We start from the raw sequence: 23,258 nt of genomic DNA on the forward strand, positions 1-23,258 counted from the left end.
AGTCATAGTAATTTTAAGCTATACCATGGTCATTAAACCACATTCCACTTAAAAAACTCAGTGAGTGGGAGGCCAGGCGTTGGTGGTGCGCGCCTTAAATCCCAGCACTCGGGAGGCAGAGGCAGGTAGATCTCTGTGAGTTTGAGGCCAGCCTGGTCTACAGAGTAAGCTCCATGACAGGCTCCAAAGCTGCAGAGAGAAACCCTGTCTGGAAAAACCAATAAATAAATAAACAAAACTCAGTGCGGGCTCACACAGGTCATCATAGTCAGGACAAACTGAAAAGACAGAAAGGAGTTTAAGCCCAGCCAACAGAGACCCTATAAGAATGGCTGAATAGGAGATTTCAAACAGCAATCGAGTTTCCCCTTAGAGGTAGACTGTCAGTGCCTGTATCTTGTGGGGCATTATGAACTCTGGGAACTATACCACACCGTACATAAACTTCTACATGCATCTAATTTTCTGGAAACATTAATGTATTTGTTTTAGACAAAAACACAAAATCCCCCTGGAAACAGCTTCTCAAATAGAAATGGAACTTTCTGCCACTCCTCCTCATTCCAGACAGGCCCTGACCAACTCTGCTCTTTGAGATTTGTTTCAAAGACCCACTGTGGTACAGACCATAGATGACCCACATCCCTACTCCCTAGCCTGCTGAGGACTGTGCAACCGGAAGGCTCCTTACAACAGATAAGAATCACCAAGTGTGTATTTAATTCTAATTGGTCCGTCAACACTTCTCCACTGCCCTGGTCACTTTCCTGATCATCTTCTGGTTCTGATCTGCAACACAACTGCTCCTATGTCTGCAACAGTCTGGACAGCCTCACTGCATCCAAGCATTGTCCACAGTAATGTGGGTGCTAATTTTTAGCAGCAGCCTATTTAAGATAATCTAGGTTTTCATTCTATTACTGCATTTAGTCATATTTTTTCATAAAAACAAACAGTACGCTAAATTATAAGCACTGAAAGCATAAATTTTTAGCTATGTTAACAAGCTGACAAAAAGCAGATGCAGGAGAAAATGAAGAGGGGAGAGAGAATTTATCACTTAATAATGCTTACACAATGATCAGTGTGATAACTTAACTTACAGCTTCCACCAATTTCACAAAGAACACAGGAAGCCTAATGAATTTACATTCACCACCCCTGGTGTGGCTGCAGCTCCCACTGCTATCCATGCACTGCTGCTCTCGCCACTACAGTTAGCCCCGCCTACCTCTTTCCCAGAACCAGAGGGACTTGCTGCAGAGTGCACCTGGCTTTCAAGATATACCTCCTACATTGTCAGGAAATACAAGAAACAAGACCCTCTGCAATTGCCCTTTCTATTCAGATCACAAGCTCCACTTTTCCTTCATTCTGATTTCCTCATACAGACTTTACTACAGAGTATAATTAAGCCCAGCATTCCTGTCTGTCTCTGTTGTTGGGCTCAGAGAACTAGAACGTGTGTTGCTTCCATGTGCAATCTGCAGTCACGCTGGCACTGGGTCTGGGCTCAACAGAAGAGTCATAGCCCTCTCCTACTCCACCCCACCCAAACCCAACCCTACTCCACCCCACCCTACCACACAGGTAATTCTGAGTCTTTCTTAGATGCAAGGCCAATGTAACTGGAAGAGCAGACTGGCTCCCACACGGCTAGGAGGGAAGGTATGCTGAGTTCTGCAGTCATGGAGAGATCAGGACATTCTTTCTCCTTAACCCATAACCTTGTCCCAACTATTGGTCAGAATCAGGACTCCAAGAAGACCAACCCACAGTTTCCAATAAGAATTTCAAGCTATGGCAATCTAGGTACATTGCTTCGGCTGGAGTACAACTCCAGTCCTGATTCCCCTCTTCAGGTAGTGTCCATCTGTTCTCTGAGACAGGTCTCTCACTAAACAGGCCAGGCTGGTTGCTCAGCAAGTCCCAAGAATCCTCCTGTCTCTGCTTCACCAGAGTTGGGGTTACAAACATAAACCACCCACCCCCAGCTTTGCTATGTATGTGTACTTGGTATTGAACTCAGGTCTTCATCCTTGCATGGCAAGCATTTTGCCAACCGAGCAATGCCCCTGGCCCCAAGTGTCTCTAAGCACTATCAAGAGTCCACAGAAGACTATTTTAAATCTTTGTAACTTCTAAAGACATTTTGTTTGTTTGTTTGGTTTTTGGTTTTTCGAGACAGATTTTCTCTGTGTAGCATTGGAGCCTATCCTGGCACTCGCTCTGGAGACCAGGCTGGCCTCGAACTCAGAGAGATCTGCCTGCCTCTGCCTTCCAAGTGCTGGGATTAAAGGCGTGCGCCACCAATGTCCGGCCACCTTTTTATATTAAACTGGAAATATACTGGGATTCTCAAATCTTGCCCCCCCCCATGCTAACACTGTTAAGTTTTCTTTTCTAGGTACCCATATGCTGCATAAATGCATATTCATAAGCATTACAATGTGTGGGGTATGCAGAAAAGCCTCCAGATTCTCACGATAGTTCTGATTCAGCAAAACATAAAAGCTTTTTAAGACTCACAATAAAGCTTCAAGATGAACCTGTAAGGGCCCTGCTGAGACTGATGCTTACAATTGCACTGACTGCAGTACCTGCTCTAGGGTATAGCAGAAGAACCCAGTGCTGACTAACCCAGTGCTGACTGACAGCTGCCTCAGCCCTGCCCTTTCCCCAGCCGCTTCCAGCTGCTGCCCAGAGCAGGTAACCACAGGTTTAAAGATAAAGGACAATTCAGAACAGCACAATCGTAGGGTTGGTATGGTGCACACCTTTAATCCCAGCACTCGTGAGGCAGAGGCAGGAGGATCTCTGTGAGTTCCAGGCCAGCCTGGTCTACAGAGCAAGTTCCAGGACTGCTGGAACCATAGCTACTGAGAAATCCTGGGGGTGAGGTAGAGAGCATTCATCAAATTCTCTGAGATAAGCAAGGAATCTATCTCCCCAATTCTTAGAGATAACATCTTTTCTTTAAAGAGTCAAAGTTATTTGGACAGTCTGATGTCTACTTCCAGGACTTCAGCCAGCTTCCCTTGCTCTGCTATAGATTGAACTGAGACTTAAACGCTATTAAGATACATAAAGTCCAGCCCTAATCATTCACCACATACATATTAACAAGTACTTTTCAGGGTTAGACCCAAATATAAAAGGGGATCAATAAACTAGAAATACCCTCCCTTAAGGCAAAAATTTATCAAAGAATAAGAAGATAGCAGAAAAGAGTCTGTTCCACGGCAGAATTACCCATCCATTACAGTATTTATAAAAGCAATTGCCTGAATTTGTCCAAGTGCTAGACAACAATTTTTGTCTATGGATAGCAGTTAACTGACAAAATGAAAAGTATCCTGTTGTTACTGCAAGAACATGGGTGCTAATAAAATACCAATGCATACCAGAGCCATTTGCTTTACACAAATTCAAGTCCCACTACTCTAAAGACTGCTAGGTTTCTGCTTTTAGGTTCATCTTTTGAGAACAAGCAAGTCTCTGGCATGCAGCCTCCCCTGAAGGCCATGTGGCCAGAGAGCACAAAGAATTAGTGAAATCTCTAACCCAGAAAGCTAAAACTTCCCATAAATTATTCTCATTCTTTTTCCAGATGCCTCCAAATGTAGAGGCCATGTCAGAATCAGAGGCAGAGAGTCAATATACACAGAGCTGGACAAACCATGTGGTAAGCACCTCTTTCAGTTCCACAAGTGAGGTCAGCCCACTCCAAGGTGTACTCTTGAGATGGGAACTCTGAAGCCATTTAGGTATCAAAACGGTGCCTGCAGATTCCTCAAACACCACCCACACTCACTGCTTTTCTGAGGCCTGCCTAACAGCAGGAGAGAGAATCCTTACGGACACATGCTGATTACAGCTAGGAGTCAGGACCCCGAATTAAGTAACAAGCTGTGGCTCAGGACTCTTAGCTGGAACCACATCTCAGCCTTGTTTCATATCCTTTCTTTTCTGTTTCCCTCTGCCCAGCCTGGCTGTGTTTCTGTTACTCTCAGATTGAGCCCCCCTTGTCATCACTCCAGCCCAGGATCCCAGAGGACACAGTAACAATGCTATTTCCTTTAATCCTGGGGTGCTTCAGCTGGCATGCACCATCTACCCAGTCTTAGTCTGTAATACAGGCACACAAATTTAGGTAACAACTGAGCAGAAAAGTAATATGGGTCCCCCCAAACATCACAGAATTGCTATTAACTCAAACTTTCTCCCCCCCCCCCTTAAAAACCACTAATTGGGTTCTGCTGTAGGACCCTTGCTCACACCCTGGTCCACACAAATAGGTACAATATTCCACCTACCATACAAGACAGTCCAAAGAATCGGGTTCAAGAAGCCACTACTCCTTAATAAGTTGAAAAACTCAGGGGTTAGAGTTCTACCACAGATGAATGGCAGCTCAGAACAAGACCCCACACTTGAGTTTCTTTCCATCTACCTCAGCTCCTTAAGCTCCATGCTTAAGCCACAAAAGCCACAATTCTGAGTTCTATCTCACCATGCCATGTCAGTGGTGACTCCTATCACTGCAAGGGTATGAAGGTTAACAAATTACTGATTCCCTCCACCAAATGAAGAATTCTTTTACAACTGTTGTCATGGAACTTGATTTCAGTGCTAAAGTGCTTCTACCATTGGGAAGAAAAGACAAATCTAATCCGTTCAAACTGCTGTTTTGCTTTTCTTTATATCCCTTTAAAAATCCAAGATAAGAGATTATCATCCTCTCATAATTCCTATACAGATTGTGCTTTCACTTTTTTTGCATCTCTTGTTAATTACATGACATTATCTACATTAATCCTATTCAGAAAGAACTGATAACTTCAGTTACAAAAAGAATAGATGAGAACTTTGCATAAATTGCTTAGCAAAAACTTAATCGTATAAAGGCAAGAATAAAAAGGCTTCAAGTGCTATTATGCCACTTATCAATGTCTCTAAAAGGGTCAGTTGGTATGTTTTAATAAGACTAATTAAATACTTTAACAATGTCATTGAAATTTTGTGAATCTTTCAATAAATTACAACCTTCCTGTATAACATGTTTTCATTTATTAATCTCACTTAAAATGCAAAGAACTGTATAAGAAGCCAACTGACACTCAAGAGCACCTCTCAGTTAATTCTGATTAAATGGGGGTAAAAGCAAAGAGTAAAGACCACCAGTGACCCCTGACGTAATTAAAATTACAGCCTTCTATCACAATGTGTTAATCCTCTTATCTGAGCATTCTCCACAGTATTTTTTTTCTTTAAGGTTGTGCCTTGCTTAAATATACTGGTTTTTCTAGAAGGTATTTCCTGTATTTATAGATACAAGTAGAACATTCCAAAGAAGGAAAATATTAGTTTAATGTTTAGGAACATTGAATCAATTTATGCAAGGCACTTTTGATTCAAGTAATAAACTAGAACAGTGACTGTAAGCTAAAAACCCACTGTCTAAAATACTACTTTTACCAAGGGGAAAAAAAAAAAAGTCTTGCATTCTGTGACAAAACAAAGCATCGCACACTCCCCTACACCAGCCATGCCTACAGCAGGGCCCGCTAGCAAGTCCTCTTTGAACACACCAAGGGTTGTTACATCTTGCAGAATTGGTTCCACTTCTTGGGTTTCAAGCTCTCTTTTTTATAAAGCAAATTTATTAACAATGAATGTTGAGAGCTACTGTAAGAACTGAGAAGGTAAGGGCACTTTTGCTGCCAAGCTCAATGACCCGAGTTTGAGCCCCTGGAACCACAAGGTAGAAATAGAGAACTGAGTCTCTCAGGTTGTCCTTTGACATCCTCACATGTGCAAACACAGGCATACCATAATAAAATAAATACAAGCAATCATAATTTTTAAAAGTCCATGTTGATATTTAAGGACAGGTAAAGCATAAAAATGAAAAGAATGGGTGCTGGACATGGACATGGTTCAAATGCTGCATCTGCACAGCTATGTACACTATGTGAGCTTAAGTAATTAATTCTAAGACTCAGCACCTCCAGTTTGTAAGTAGAGAAAATAAATAATAACACCTCTGCTTCCTAAGGTTGCTGAATATAAACTATGAGAAAAATCTAAAATGCAGTAATCTGCCAGTATTATTTTAGTTCAAGCTTGATCTTTAACAATATTGCTGTAAGACTTTTTTAAGAAAAAAGAAGTAATGATAAAAAGTAGAGTCATAGCTTCGTGGTGGTGGCACACACCTTTAATCCTAGTGCTTGGGAGACAGATGCAGGCAAATCTTTGAATCTGAGGCCAGCCTGGTCTACAAAGTGAGGATAGCCTGTAGTGAGGACACTCTATTCAAGGACAACCAGGTAACAAAGAAACCCTGTCTCAAAAACAACAAACAAACCAAAAACCCAAAGCCACAGTCCAGTTATATGGAGGAAAAACATGCAGCCTGTAAATTCCCACCTGTGAACACATTTCCCACATGACCCCCTGACAACCTAAAGATGAGCACGTCTCCAGCAATACTGGAGTGAATAAACAGACTGCAGCACTTAAGTACAACCCTGCAACAAGCAAGGACAAGTTACCGGCAGGTGAGCAAAGCCAGTGAATCTCAAGTGCCCTATGTCCCGAGGGCAGGAGCCAGACTCCTAAGAGACACATTTCAGGGTGGGCAGGTAAACACAGACCCTGTGTGATGGCACTGCCCTTTATTATCTATTACCATAATAAAGAGTTCACAGACCATTATAACAAAAATACTATTTTAAGTGTGTGTGTGGGGGGGGGAGTCTAATCACTGGGAAGAAATGCATTTCAATGTGTCTAAGGACATCTTTCAAAGTTTATCTTTAAAATGTATCTAGGATTGGCAAAATGGCTCAGGGAAAAAAGTGGTTGCTGCACAGGCCTGTGAATGTGAGTTCCACCCCCAGAATCCACATGCCGGAGAAAATCAACTCATGCTACTTTCCTTCTGACCTCTACACACACGTGGGTGGCACTTGTGCCCTAACCCTAACACTGATAATAAAATCTTTTTAAAATAATGCATCTAAACGGATTTATGAGTGTCTGAAAAACTCCTGAGAAAATAAATGTTACGGGCTGGGGAGATGGGTCAGCTGCAAAGTGCCTACTAGGTAAGTATGAAAACCCTGAGTTTGATTTTGGGGACACAGGTAAAAGCCAGGTATGGTAACACATGTGTTATCCTAGTGCTGGGGAATACAGGATGGCTCACTAGACAGCCATCCTAGCATAAAAAACCACAAACCCCAGGTCCCAGTGATTACTCCTGCCTTAAAATAAAGTGATCCTGAGGAATAATCACTAATAGCCTAGGTATGGGTGCATGGGCTCTCTCTCAAACATACCATACTACAACTTAAAAAACAATGACAAAAACAAAACAAAAAGCATGGAAGACATTTTCTTGGTTTAGAGAGCAATTCCATGGTTTTAACTTTCTATCACTGTCCAATATGGGCAGCTGCATTACTAAACTGCAACACTGGTGGCTGCATGACTAAATTGCAACATAAATGGGCTGCATTACTATACTGTGAATTGGGAAATTGTACTCAGGAGTTAGGTCTAGGGACAGGAAAGTGGCTTGCTGGGTAAAGGCTCTTGCTGCCAAGCCTAAATACCTGAGAACCAACTCTTAAAAGCTGTTCTCAGAACTCCCTAAGAATGCCAAGGCATGCATGGGTAGACACAGACACAGACAGACACACACACACACAGACACACACACACCCTGAATATATAAGACACAAGTGTACTACTACATGGCACTGTACATCTCAGGATGATGAGCTGTGGCCAGATGTGCTGCTTCCAATTTAATTAATATTTTTACCCAGAAAGCAGACAAACTGTTTATTTTATATGTAAAATAATGTAGTTTTACAGAATAGTGCAATGATTCTGATTAATGCACAAAAAACAAATCGGTATGAAACAATTTCAATGGCTATTTCCTGGCCTTGGGTTATTAGCGTGGCCTTTAACCCAATCCCACCTCCAGTTCTGTGCGTAAGGCATACCGACACAGCAGAGCCAAGTTAATGGGTTACTGAATCTGATAAACCACCTCTTTCTTTAATCGCTGTTTCCACTGTGTTTAGCTGCTCCTGTTACTGCTGCAGATGGGCATTCATTGATATGATTAAATTTGATGGTATGATAATGTATGGTAATCATGATTAATCAGAAACCCAGAAGCAAGCGGAGGATGCTGGGTATTCTGTCACCTGCATTTTAAACTGCATTGTCTGCTTGCAAGCCTGACACTATCTGACAGCTGGAAGGACCTCCTACCACATTCCCCTGCTACTACTCAAAGATCTGGTAAGAGGAAATGCCCATCATCCCTTCCCAATCTTACGTGGTGATAATTATAAGGCACTGCAGCCATGTTGTAAAAACTGTAAGCACTCAAAAGCAAGACTTTCCTTCCTGGAGAGCATAGTCTTGATTCTCATCAGTGAGGCTATAATCAGAAAAGAAATGGGATTTGCTGCAGCAGTCTCTCAGACATGATTTGCATGAAATAGCACTCAGGACCCAGACAGCAAGCCCCAATCATCAGCACCTGATACCATGAACCACAGCACGCCCAGAGCCCTGGTCCCCACCAGCATCATTCACCAGGTCAAGCCGAACAATAGAGCCACTGCTAAAGACTAATTCCAACTTAAAAGTACACACATTTTCATCCTTAATTTAAACAACGAACAGGAAATCATTCCACACCAGTATGGAGAAAGGGAAGTAGACATAAAAATCCCACCCCTAACCAAGAAGCTATTTGCCATTGATACCTGCTGGGAAAGGGAAAACCAATTTTCTCCAATGAAGTCTAACTGGGCACAGCACCCACACTCCAGGTTGGGCTCCATGCCCAGGAGACTCTATTGGTTTTGTGTGTGTTTGTGTGGGGGTGGGGGAGTGGTGCTGTGCTTTTTTTGGGGGGGGGAGGGTCTTACTGGGGTTTGGGCTAACATCTGGTTTTATTGTTTTGTATGTGTGTATTTTGAGAGAGAGAATATGAAATTGGGTGGGTAAGGAGGAGGAGAGGATGGGGAAGACAAAGAATATCAAAATATATCGAATGCAAATATTTTAATGAAGTTTTCACAGCCTACCCACATGTTGTTGGTCACCAGAAACATCATCAGCCTAATTTAACAGTGTGAAATCAAAGGACTGAAACAGCTCTAATATCCGATGTCAGGAAGCTTTAAATCAGTGGTTCTCAGCTTTCTTAATGCTGGGACCCTTTAATATAGTTCTTCATATTGGGTTGAGGCCCCTATCTGTGTTTTCCAATGGTCTTAGGTGATATCTGAAAGGGTCATTTGACACTCCCCACAGGAGGGGGGGGGGTGTTGACACACAGGTTGAGAACAACTGTTTTAAATGGAGATTTATATATAAAACAGTAATGGGACTGAAAATGGAAACTATTTTAGCAAAACTTCAAAGTAAGAATTATTGCAACAATTGACATTTTGGCATTGCTGTAAGTTGTCTTTTGTAGGACAAAAAAAAAAAACTTGAAGAAAAAGACTCACAACGGTCATGGTAATGGCATATACAGTAGGGCCCATCTCTGTGTGTGCAGTAAAACTAAAAAGATCTTTAACATGAAAACTGGGAACATTTACATTGAAAGTAGAACTCAAACACACAAAGACAGGAACTGTCTATAAGGAAAAAACAAGACACAGGTGTGTTTTGAACTGACACTGGCAAGCTCTGGTCCACACAGTGAGTAGTGAGTGCCATGGTTGGCACTAATAGGCAAGGGGCCAGAAAGGAGACCTATGACCCCTGCCTTGGATGCTCTTCATCTTCGACTAGCTCCTGTGGGCATCTATTACTTAAATAACAGGTGTACTTTACAGTCAGAAGACTAATAGTGACTCAAGACAAAGGTGAAACGTAGCCATTCTCTCAGTAGCCATTCTCTCATCGGTATCAAGTGAGATACAATTTATATTTGCAAGACATTTGTAAGCCTAGTCTGGAAATACAAAATAGCCATTTCATTAAATTAAAAAAGGAAATCCAGTGCATAGACCTAATTTTTAGCCTGAAGCTTATATCATAAAGTACTAAGGAACCCTGTACATGGGTGGAAAGGGTTAGAAACCACATCCCTGTGTGAAGACTAATATGACCCCAAAGCCATGACCCAGATACCTCTATAACAGTTCCTTCCAAAACTAAGTACTTAAAACAGGATCTTCTTAGAGCACTTCTCACCTTGACATTAAGTCTTTGCTCTAAAAGATGACATTCAATTATCTAATACACACTGTCAGTGTTACACTGTCAAGAGTACATTAAGAGTGAATATCTAATAAGTTATCACATGCAAAAGTGCTATTAGGCTGACTGGCAGTCTGTATTAATATAATGCAGGAAAGGCTGGGAGTAATCTGGGTTCAAGACCCAGCACCACTCAAAACAAAACAACAAAAAACCATATCACACCAACAAATCTCAAGGAAAATCCCCATGAAAATTTTCTACATACTAGTGTAGAGCCCTTGACCCAGAAGCCTCTCTTCCACCATCTCCAACAATATCCCTCTCTTCTACTTCCTGTGTCTCTCTAATCAACCTCTTGACTCCCTTTTATTTTCTATGGTTATTTCTTAATAATTTTATGTTCACTTCCTGCTTGTCCCGACTCTTGACCTATGGTTGAGATTCTTTAATCCTGTTGAAAATATTCAAGCAGAAAACTCTTGGATTAAAGGTGTGTGCTAGGGCTCAACTACACCACAACTAGAAACAGGTTTTCCCAGTAAATAACATAATCTAGGGGTTCATAGCATGATCAAGTATCCTGCAACAAACTAGTTTATAATTATTCCTTAAGTTTTCATAAAATAGACAATAAGATGGGCTTTTAAACTAGTGCTGTTACCTCTATCTAGTGAGTAAGAGACAACTTGCTCAGGCTGAGTGGCAAAAGCACCATGGCCCTTTCCAGACCTGGAACTGGGGCCACCCTTAACCAGGTCTGCCCTGTCGGCTTCAGAGTCAGTATGGCAATGAGAACAATCTTTTTTAGTTCAGTATGTTCCTCCCAATCATCCAATACAGGTTCGATGTATCCTTGAAGTTTACAAAGCAAAAAGTATAAAAATGCAAACATTCTTCTTTACACTACTCACTTTGCCAACTCTCAACTCAAATACTGTATAACAGTTTCAAGCTGAAACACTGCATCCTGAAGGAAGCTCCTGAAGCCAAAGGCAAACAACTCAAAATAGCTTCAGGAAGTTTCTGAAACTGACCAGATTCAGTAGGCCCCTCCCTGTCAGAGTAAACAAAAAACACTGAAAGTCCCTCTCCAGAAGGAACTGAGCTGCAAGGAAGACTCATAGGAGAAAAGCTGCAAAAAAGACCCTGAGACCAGACAAGCTGACTGAAGAAGCAGAAAGCAGCAGAGCTGCCTGAGAGATGTTTTGACTCACTGAGCTATCTGGAAAAGACACTCTCCAATTTGTTGAGCTCCCTGCAGGCTGTACAGTGTCCTCTAGGTTCCCAGATGCTTGTGAGCTGTCACACATGATAAGGTGGGCTGTGGACATGCAGCTGTCTTTTCTGCTCCTGTAAGTTACCCCTCACCCACATTCTGTAAGTAACTCCAATAAACTCATTGGTTCACCAAAGTTGGATCCATACCTTGGTCTGTTGTATATTGTATATACTTATTGTATATAGTTGTATATACTTATTGTATATAGTTTTTCTTATATTAGTTATAGCCTTTTTTTTAATTTTAGACAAAAAAAAAAAGGGGGTGGGGGATATGTGGTGATAGCTTGCTTGTACAAATAAAGTCTGTCTGAAGGTCAGAGAATGGAAATGGCCACTAGCTAACCATTGAGGTCTGGAGGTCTGTACAGAGAGACAGGAAGTGAGGTGGCTGGGTGGAAACAGGATATAAGCAGGGAGAAACAGGAACTGACTCTCTTCTCTTTTTAGACTTGAAGGAGGTGAGGTGTGGCAGTGGCTTGCTTCTTCTCTCTGACCTTCAGACAGGCTTTATTTGTACAGCAAGATATCACCACAGTTGATATCTGGGGTGAGTGGACGTGTGTATTGCATCTCCCCAGAAAACATCTTGACACACAACTTCTACTAACAGGAGAACCAGCTGTGCACTGTGTGTGTAGCACTGCCTAGAACAATATCTATCTTCAGGGCAATGGGAATGCATATTTAAAGGAGCTCTACATGGGAAATACAAAACAAAACTTTACTTTGTTCAACTTCCAATTCTATTTAAACTAATACAAAGATTTTCAAATGCAAATTTAATTTTATGTACCGAGGAAATACAATGAATCCACTACACCTAGAAAATTTATAGTTGGGTTTTTTAACTAAATACTTTATCATTTCTGTGTATAATCGTTGTGTGCATGTGTGTGTGACTTGATGCTAAAGATCGAACTTAGAACTCTGAACATCCCTTGTCAAGCATTCCACCACTGAGATATCATCTCCAGTCCCCACCTTTTTTTTCCCCCTTTTCTTCCTGAGGTAAGGTCTTGCTAATTAGCTCAGGCTGACATCTACTCCAGGGTCCTCTTGCCTCAGCCTCCGAAGTGCTAGGAGTATAGGCATGTGCCACTGTGTAGGAATTATGGGTCATTTTACAAAGCAAGAGTCTGTGTAATAAATGCTGTCTCTCAATTTTTGAGAAGGGCTGTGATAGGGTCTGCAGTGTAAATGATCAGCAGAAATAAATGGTCAAATTGGACCATAATATTATTTTTTACTGTTTTTATCATTTTACTTGGATATTAAGTAAAGATCCAACTTGGGCTTCATTTACTTCTGCTTGGGCCATGAAATAATTGTGAACCACCATAAAACAGATCTTTGCTAAACATTTATAGTATCAAGTTTATATTCATGGCAATCATGCTTAAAATAGTAGTAGGGGAAAAAAAAAAGCCTTTTGTAGTTGTTGTTTTAAAGTCCCAGATTTAACAAATGTCAGAAGACAGCCTTGACTTTATCTCCCTTCCATATTCTGAAGGATTAAAAAAAAAATTAAAAAACACAACATTATCTCTACTGTACTTGAAAACACAAGCCCCACAGTGGTTTCTCTGAAAGACCTAAAAGTATATGAAGCCCTGCATATTCTAGAAGCTAGGACATTATTCATAAAGCAGACATTATTAGACAGTGGCCAACAAAGACCCACAGGGTTTCTTCAGTTATACACACAGCCAACATATAGTTCAACTACTTCCCAGCACAGGGAGCCACCTGGAAACAGAACATAGTTTTGTGCCCTGAAAGAGCTTCTCCAATTCTCCAATGAAAGGTTCAGAAATATTAATACCATCTCATAGACTTTAGACCTTAAAAAATAAATTTGGTGGAGAAAAAGCTCAGCAGTGGTTAAAAGCACTGACTGTTCTTCAGAGGACCTGGGTTCAAGTCCCAACACCCACATGGCAGCTCACAACTGTCTGTACCTCCAGGATCCAGCACCCCCACACAGACATACATACAGGCAAAACATTAATAAAAAACATTAAAAATAAATTTAAAAAGTGAACGGTTAATATGAGAGAGATTATATATAGATTGAGTGATTGGTTGATTTCCAATCACTCAATCTATATATAGGGAGAAGGTTCAGAGGATGTGGTAGTTTAAATGAGAACTGACCCATAAACTCATGCATTTGAATGCTTAGTCACCAATGCTTAGTTCCACAGACTGGAACTGTTTGAAAAGGATTAGGAGGTATAGCCTTGTTGGTAAAAGTGTGTCTTTAAGGATGGTCTTTGAGGTTTTAAAAGCCCATTTCAGGCCAGGCCAAGCCAAGTATCTCTCTGCCTCTTGTTTCTCTCTCCCTCTCCGCCACGCCCCCCAGTCAGATGTGAAGCTCTCACCTACTGCTCCAGCACCAGGCCTGTCTGCTTCCCACCATGATGAGCACGGACTAACCCTCTAAAACTCTAGGCAAGACCCCCAGTTAAATGTTTCCTTTTTGTAAGAGTTTTCTTGGTCATGATGTCTCTTTACAGCAATAGAAGAGTACTAAGGTAGAAAGTGAAGATACTGCCCACCAAGCCATACAATCTGAGTTCCATCCCTGGAACCCACATGGTAGGAGGAGAGAACCAATTGTTCTTTAAGTTGTCAATGACCTCAAAGTGCTAAGCTTGTCATTTCCTCTTAAAACATCATGAGGTTTTTTTTTTTTCCTTCTAATATCAGATAAAATTCTGTTTGTACAACTGAAAAATACAAGTTAAGTGAAAATTGCAAATTACTCAAATTTTATATTGGCAAGCACTTTGTTTCACAAAATTTGTTTACATAAATTTCTGAGAACTAGAATTGCTTTTTTACATCAAATTCTAGCATCATGATGAAAACAAGACCAATAGCAAATTTCACACAAGGAAGCAGCATTTCAAATTAAACCAAGGAGACAAGTGCTTCCTCAGAGTGCATGGAATGGACACCACAGTCGCCTGGAGGACACAGTCACTTACAGAGACATTCTGACCAGGGACTGGTATCCAAAACAACCAATTAAAAGCTAACTGCATACAACTTGAACAGCAATCTATGTAAAACTCTTAGCTAAATATGGGACAAGGTCAGAAAGACAGCTTCAGATGGTACCACAAATGATAAATTACTCCAAACCCTGATTCCAACACTGGGCTTTTCAATGGAACTGGTTAGTAGGCAGGCTCTCCATCTAACCTGTCTGGAGCTACCACAGACATCATCAATACATAGCACACACATACTCACTTTCTTTTTCTTTCTTTCATTCTTTCTTTCTTTTTTTTTTTTGGGGGGGGGACTTTTCTAGACAAGGTTTCTCTGTGGCTTTGGAGGCTATCCTGGAACTAGCTCTTATAGACCAGGCTGGTCTCGAACTCACAGAGGTCCACCTGCCTCTGCCTCCTGTATGCTGAGATTAAAGGCATGCACCACCAACGCCCTGCTCACTTTCTTTTTTCCATCCAAATGACATTAGCATTTCATTGCCTGGACTAATTTTCCCATGGTTCTTAAAAAGAACAAATATTCAGGGCTTTAATAAAGAATTCAAAGAAAGAAAATGCATATATTAAAGCAAATACACTGTTTTCTTCTAGTTACAGATAAATGACAAGAAGCACATGAGTGTATACTTTGTTTCAGATCTAAATTTTTCATTTAAGAATAGGAAATATGTCGGCTCAGGAATATTCACAGCTCTTTAATAACCAAGCACCTCATTCTTGTTTCCTAGGATTTGACACATAAGATTCATAGATGTCACGTGCCTGTAAGATGTGCCCTCAACACAACCATGACAAAAATCAGAATTCATATTCTTTAAGATGAAAGAAATTCTGCTGATAGTCTTGATTCAGCAATTTTATAGTTAAAATCAATTTTTCTCTAACACATCCATTGACCTTAAAGTTTTCATAAACATTTTCTACTGCAGAGACTGCAGTCAACATTTACCAATGCCCACACTGTATCTGGCTGGGCACGTTCAGTACCAGTAATCACTCAGTCAGCATGTGCTTCCCCTGCCAGAAAGAGGAACAGCTGCTACTCACTGGGAATCTCTGGGGTCCCACGGCAGGCCTCGGCTGGCTTGGAACTGGCAGCAAGGGCACTGTAAGAGAACAAGCTATATTCAGAGGAAAAAAAGGAGTATTCTCATCTCAAGATTATAGTGAAGGTGAAGAAAAGAATGGCACAAGGTTTCTCTGTGGCTTTGGAGGCTGTCCTGGAACTACCTCTTCTAGACCAGGCTGGTCTGGAACTCACAGAGATCTGCCTACCTCTGCCTCCCGAGTGCTGGGATTAAAGGCGTGTGCCACCAACGCCCGGCGAACATAATCTTTTTATTGTGTGTGTGTTTGTCTAGAGACAAGGTCTTACCTGAAATTATACAGACCAGGCTGACTTCAAAGCTACCTGACTTTGCCTCCCAAGCACTGGGATTAAAGGTGTACATTTTAAAAAGACTTTTAAGTGTATTCAGCTGTTAAGACTCTGAGAAGTGCTAGTTTAATCTGTACTTTGCATATATAGGACACATCGTAGCACTTAGCCTCTCCCAAGAATTAGGGCTTCAATTTAATTTTATTTACAAAGTACTAAGTGATCAAATACTGCTAGGATCTCATATGTGCCAGCAAGAATAAGGTTTTCTTCACTCGAACATTAGGTACATGAGAGACAAGAAGTGAGCAGCAACAAAGCTCCTGGGTTCATAGTGACCTTAAGGAGCTTCAAGGGGACTCAACATTTACTGAGTCACTCAAGCTCCTGGATGCAGGATCTGCACTTAGTACGGGTGGAGTCAGGAGAACATGGCAGATGACACAAAACTTCATAGATTAATTTATTCAACGTTGGAACCACTGATTGTATGGTACAAAATCATTATAGTAAAGAACTGGCTCTTTCCCACTGGACAGTGAAGCTGTAGGCACCGCAGTTTTAATGCATTGCATCATTTGCTGGCACGTGTCTCAGGTAAAACAGCTTCACTGAGGCTCAGAAGCTATAATGGAACAGACGGCCACAGACAGAGCAAACATGATTATATCCTTTTCTGAGGAGTGCTCCACTGTACCTTCCTGGTACAACCACTGAGCTGGTCTTCATGAGCTATCACATACTACACATCTTTCAACATATCATAATCTAATCAAGAAATAGTTTGTTGTTACTGAACAGCACTGAGACAAAATGATGCTTATTTGGTTATCAGTCCGCTCATGAGGCACCCACCTATCAAGCCTTTTCACCTTTCCAATTTGCCTCAAATGCTAACGGACTGTGAGCAGCAGTCACAATGAGCTCTAAGAGCATCTTCTTCAACCACTGCTCTGTCATCCCTGTAAATTCTCATGTTTGATGCCTCTGTTCTTTCTTCATCTACCACTACCATTGTGAAGTCACTAGTGGCTTCCGGGCCAAATGTGTTGTTAATGTTTCCAATTGTCTCCACAGTGGTTTTGATCTAGTATCATTTTCATAGTATAAGGATCAAAAAGTAGTAAGAAGTCACTACCAAAAAACACAGAGAAAAAAAAAAAAGAAAAAAGAAAAAAAAAGAAAAATGTGCATTAAAATGATGCATAAACAGAAGCACATGAAAATGCATTCTACTATCCAATGGCCAGTTTCAGCTATGTGGCAACCACAGTTGCTGTTTGCTCCATCTTAATACACTATAACCCAGGCACTCTTCCCTACAGTGGCCTAGACAAGCAGGACCTGCATCACTTTCCTCCTTTTGTCACTCCACAAAGTGCTGGCCATCTCTCCTTGGGCTCACTATCAACAGCCCCTCCTAGTTATGTATCTCTCCAAGACTTATGACCATCTTCCCTGATAAGCCACCTTTAAAAACTAACCTGCTCAATGAACCCCCAGATAACTGTATCACTCCCTCCCTGAACTCTGCTCTATTCTTCCTCTGTACCTGCACCTAGCACACCACACAAACCCCACTACCAGCCCTGGATGCTGGCGCACTGCCTCTGCACATGAAGGAGCACGAGCATAAAGACAACTCTCGTCTGCTCTGCTCTCCAACAAAGTCAAGGTGCCTGGAGCAGTGTCTAACTGCTACTATGGTGGCTTTGTGAATCTGCCAGCAGAGCACTTCAGCACACACCAGAAAGAACACGCACCTTGAACAGGGGTCACCACCGTCCCCTTAAAGTGTGGATTGATGTGTATGTTCTTGGGCTGCTGAGGAGTCACTGGGGGAGGGGTCAGCATCATCCTGGGAGACTCCATCTGGGGAGGCATGTGCACTCCCTGAGGTGGGGACGGGTGATGGGGGTGCTGCAGGGGGAGGAGCGGCTGTAGCTGTTGTTGTTGGAAAAGACTTCTGATTGGCTGCTGCTGAGGTGGTGGCGGTGGTGGAGGAGGCTGTGGCTGTGGAGGAGGGATTAATCTTGGAGAGTGAGCCTGAAAATCACCAAAAGAGAAAAATTAACAAATCAGCACTTTGAAAAAACTAAAGCAATGTTGCTGTGGTACCAAGCTTCTACCAATTGACTTCTCAGAAATAAACTTACAAAAGGATAAATAAGCTGACCACAGACTCACAAGACAGCACACAGCCCAACCAGTCCACGGCAAGGAGAAAAGACATGATAGCCCAAAGCACACAGCATGGACTCTGAAAAATAAACTTCAGTCCAGGAAACAAAACTTTCCATAACAAGCAAAGCCCATAGCTTCTAAACACAGCCTCTCCTCGAGGAGACAGACAGGAGAGCACTAGAAGCCTGCCACTGAGAAAGGATCAAGGCTACAGGGAGCTGTTCCAAGAAGCTGCTTTGAGAAAGTGATATCTGGGCCAAGCCTGCACTGCAGGGAAGGGATGCATTCTCGCTCAGAGAGAATTAACAGAGCACGAATGGAGAAAACCAGGAGAAAGGACTTTCTGTATGGTCAAGAAGAGAGGGGTACAGCATATAAAGAGAAATAAGAGGATAGGGACCAAAAATAAGCAAACAAATAAAAGCACAACCCAAATTGGGCCTGCAACTACTGCAGTCCCTTATCTCAAGTTGCCATTGAAAGGTTGTACAGGAAGCAGCAAGCCTATTCCTGACAATGCCAGAAAGTGAGTTGGATTCAGGCAATCTGATTCCATGAATTTTGCTTTTACCCACAAATCAAATCAGCTATAGTGTCAATTAGTAGTCAAAACACTTATAATTCAGCTGTCTAATTAGTTGTTTTCTCTGGGATGATGGCCAATTATAGTCTCTGCATTCCAAGTAAAAACACAGCACGCATGGCGAGGAACTCCCAATGACGCCCACTCTAGGAAAGTGAGTACCTGCTCATCATGTGAGATGGAGAAGATGAACACGGGCCTGTCAAACAGGTTATGTATGGCCAATAGCAGGTAGAAGAGCCACAGTCCCATGAAGGACAAGGAGGGACATCAGAGAACAAGAAGATTAAAAAGTTAAATTGTATATGACATTGGCTGACTGTCTTTCCTCAGAAAGGATGTCCCAAGGATTCGGGAAACAATAAACCTGAACTCCCCTCTTTCAAGATTCCAGGGCACACCCTTCTGGTTATTGCCTTGATGCACCCAAGTGTGTAATTTATAAAACTGGGAAAATGCCATGTGTTGTCTGAGCTCACTGAAAGAGGCAGGCACTGAAACTGAGGGTTGCCCCCCTCCCCACTTCAAACCTTAGCACATTTATCTGGTGATGGAGTGCCCCCTAACTTTCTGACAAGGAGGGAAGAGAAGAGCAACTGCTTAAAAAGTAAAAATACCATAGCACTGAGAATGGCTAACAGGCAAACTGTTTCTAACAGATCTTACTATTGCTATCCCATGATATAAAAATATGTGAAACAGAAACAATGAAGAAAAAGCTAAATTGGAAATACCAGGTAACTACCTCAAATTCCTTGGTTGGTTTCTGCTGGAGGCTGTTAAGCCTGATTTAAATGAATGGCTGCTGGTTAGACTCAGTCTACCAGCTGTTTGGTGGCAATGCAACCTACCAGGTAGTCACCAGGAGCCAAAGGTACATCTACTCTGTCAGGATGCCAGTTACCTTTGGTTTTTAACTGGGTGTTAATGGTATGCCCAACCCTCTCTCCATTAACCTCCCTCACCTGTAAATAAAAAAAGGAATTCTGTGGCACTCGTGATGATGCAAAACCAAGCTTGGGCATAACTTGTTTACGCTGATGGAGAACCAACCAATTGTGTGCAACAGAACTATGTATTGATGTCACCAAACTTTCAAATGCTATCATTTGAATCACCCTTTCCACATCATCATCTCAACAAGGGACAATACCTGAAACATTGTTATCAAAGGCCGAGTGCAGGCTGCAAGTCTTGGAGGACTATGTGGTGCACACTAGGGATGCATCTTACATTATGTCTCTCCTAATACTGACTTCCAAAGGAGAAAGCCATCAAGTTTACTTCTAGCTGAACAAAAGGACAATAAAAAGCAACACCATGACTCCTGTCTTTGTTCCGAGATACTCAGAAGAAATTTACTCAAGTTTAACTACATAATTCAGTCTCAATTCATGAACAGTTTCCTAAGATACAATTAAGAAAAACTGATAGTTAAGGGAAAACCTATAGAAAAACAATCTATCCAGGTGGTGGTGGTGCTCGCCTTTAATTCTAGCACTCAGGAGGCTGAGGCAGGAGGGATCTCTCTGAATTGGAGGCTAGCCTGGTCTACAAAGTGAGTTCCAGGACAGCCAGGGCTGATACACAGAAAAACGATCTCAGGACACCCACACCCACCAAAAACAAAAAACAAACAAACAAAAAAACAGAAAGAGAGAGAGAGAGGGAGGGAGGGAGGAAGGAAGGAAGGAAGGAAGGAAGGAAGGAAGGAAGGAAGGAAGGAAGGAAGGAAGAAAACGGAAGGGAGGGAGGGAGGGAGGGGGGAGGGAGGAGGAGAGAGAGAGAGAGAGAGAGAGAGAGAGAGAGAGAGAGAGAGAGAGAGAGAGAAAACACTCTCATCGACTAGGGCCTAAATTTTATCGGTATTAACACCAGCATATCAAAAGTAGTGCACTTGAGAGGGCTTCACTGACAGGAGAGAAAAGCAGAGCTCAGTTGTAGCCACACAAGCCACCCGCTGCTCAATGAAAGTGCTGAGGTAATTTTTTAACTACCCAATAATGGAAGGACCCAATCCTCAGACTACAAATGAAATCGTACCAAAGACCAAAACCCAGAAACTTCAACCATTGCTTCTACTGCTTCGGTGTCATTTCAGAAAAGGTGAGTGTGAATTGTGACTCACAGGAACATACTTTCATTGCCCCAGAACTGGTAGACACAGCAATGAAACACCATACTTACCACGACAGGAGGCTGTGTAGGAAGCAGGGCGGGCCTGTGCTCTTTCATCCGTCCCCTCTCAGTGCTCTCTCTCCTCTGGTCTCCCATCCCACGGCACATCAGAGAGCCTCCTCGCCTTCCTCCCCGCCGGGAACCATAGCGCCCCTGCTTATGCTGTCGCTCTCTTTCTTCAAATTCAAGCAATGCAGCTTTGGCTTCTGCTGAAAGCTCTATGTAAAAAGATGTACAAGTGTTAAAATACAGCCCACACTACATACATCTGTGGGGAGAGAACAGTAAGACCAAGTAGCAAACTCTTGATACAAGTGTCAATCTATCAATCTTAAAATGTTTTCACTTTCACATAATGTGCCAAGTGAATCTTAAAAAGCAGTCATTCACAGACCATCACAGTTGGAAACTCTCCTCCTCTACCACTGGGATCCAATTAGGCCAGTAAGAAAATGCCACTACCTGGGCGTGGTAGATTTCTTTAGTTCCAACATTTGGAAGGCAAAGACAGGAAGATACACATGAGTTCGAGGCCAGCCTGGTCTTCAGAGCGAGTTCCAAGACAGCCAGGACTACACAGAGAAACCCTGTCTCTAAAAACAACAAGGAAGGAAGGAAGGAAGGAAGGAAGGAAGGAAGGAAGGAAGGAAGGAAGGAAGGAAGGAAGGTTGCTACTAAAGAGCAATGGCACAGAATCAGGAAAAAAATACCCTGAGCGTTCTGATGTAAATCAAAGCCACTACTGACCTCCTCCTTCTCAAATAAAATTATTAAGGATAACTCCTAAAGAATGGAACATTCATTAATTGTATTTCACTTTAAACTTTTACATTCATTAGTACATATGTCATGATATAAAAAGACATTGTGTGTACACACAGACAGATACGGACACCTTATCAAAAGAGAGGAAAGCCACCCAAAGAAAAGCTGGCTATTTTAAACACTGCAGTTACCTTACATAGCTAATTGTGTCTCTCCCATGCTTTGGGGGTACAATGAACATGGGCATAGACCCTAAGAATCTTCCAATACCACATTATTCTAAGCCACTAAGGGGAAAAAGCCCTTTCATCCAAATATGGTCCCTTTATTTTACAGTAATGTCTAAATGTGGTAATATATCTATTAATATATTAGTAAATGTGTATTTTGTCAAAACATCAAATAAACACTACTGGAAGCCTTTCTTCTCCACTGGGGGTAGACTTTAAATATCTACTTTGCAACCTCAGACTAATAATCTGTAAGCTATGATTCATTTTCTTAAAAATGTTGACATGGTATTCCCTCTCCTTCAAATGAATATGGACCCATCGGAAAGAAAACATAATAATTTCTTTTTAACCAGTACAGATTTTTATTTTAATCTTGACTACATGATTGCTTCACACACACATTTTATGCAGTGAATCAGCAATTATTTTTCTAGTGGTTCTGAATGTCAAGATTAATTTTACTATCCTCAGTAATAAAATGGTTTCAAATGACATCTTTAATCAGCAAGAAAAAATGCTCTCCTCCAATTGAGACAAGCTGTCACAAAGGTCACCAAAATATGACAGGATAGAAATTACATTTGTAACTTCAACTGAAATGTTAATTTCCCCATAAGTGTTTTCTGAACTATGTCCAGATCCTAAAGTAAAGAGATATATCATAAAGCAACTACAATTATATTACCCATTCCTTTCTAAACTAGTAACAATATATTTGATTCTAAATAATTATAGAATAGTTAAAATGAATACAGGCTTATGGAATACAGTTTGGCAAGATAAAAATGACAAATCTCAAATGATAACTGAACCCAAAACAATTTTAAAACAAAAACAAGGATCATAGTATAAAAAAGGTGAGTATGTGGCACTGTCACTAGGTGAAAAGTTTCTTTCTTCCCACAGGTCTTTGGTCTTCAATGAAAGTAGCTAGGATGTTAGTTCAACAGAATAAGATGTAAAGATTGCCACTCCTAATTCCAGTTCCAAGAGATCCAGGCCCCTTTTCTAAGCTCCACAGGCACCAACACATACATGTGATACACATACATACATTCAGGCAAACACTCAAAATAAATAAATCTAATTTTTAAAAGCTTTTTATTTGTAAACAAAATGACAAAACAAAAAAAAAAAAATAGAATCAACTGTCCAAAAACAACACACCACTAGAGAACAAAGGGACTCTAGTAGCAACACACTTTTATCTCAGTATAAAAGCAGGCAAACTGCTTTATAATTCAATAAACACCATCTTGGGATTGGGGACACAAACTAACAGGTAACACTCATGTAAACTTGCAGCTCTCAGAGTCTGTGAAACCCTTCCCTCTTTCACATCAAGCCTTGCATACACCCACTGTGTGGGAAGGTGTGAGCCCTAG

At 41.5% G+C, this 23,258-nt stretch overlaps 1 protein-coding gene across 1 annotated transcript in view; it reads right to left on the minus strand.

Moving 5' to 3' along the window:
- Rbm33 (RNA binding motif protein 33) overlaps window positions 1–23,258 on the minus strand; it is a 108,693-nt gene that overhangs the window by 34,943 nt on the left and 50,492 nt on the right. The window contains exons 9-11 of the mRNA XM_027428637.2: window positions 20,885–21,093; window positions 17,694–17,976; window positions 15,600–15,658 (exon numbers count right to left, since the gene is read on the minus strand). Coding sequence (XP_027284438.1) covers window positions 15,600–15,658; window positions 17,694–17,976; window positions 20,885–21,093 — 551 coding nt within the window. The remainder of the gene's footprint in view (window positions 1–15,599; window positions 15,659–17,693; window positions 17,977–20,884; window positions 21,094–23,258) is intronic.

This window comes from Cricetulus griseus, chromosome 8, assembly GCF_003668045.3.
Source record: "Cricetulus griseus strain 17A/GY chromosome 8, alternate assembly CriGri-PICRH-1.0, whole genome shotgun sequence".
Classification (NCBI taxonomy): domain Eukaryota; kingdom Metazoa; phylum Chordata; class Mammalia; order Rodentia; family Cricetidae; genus Cricetulus; species Cricetulus griseus.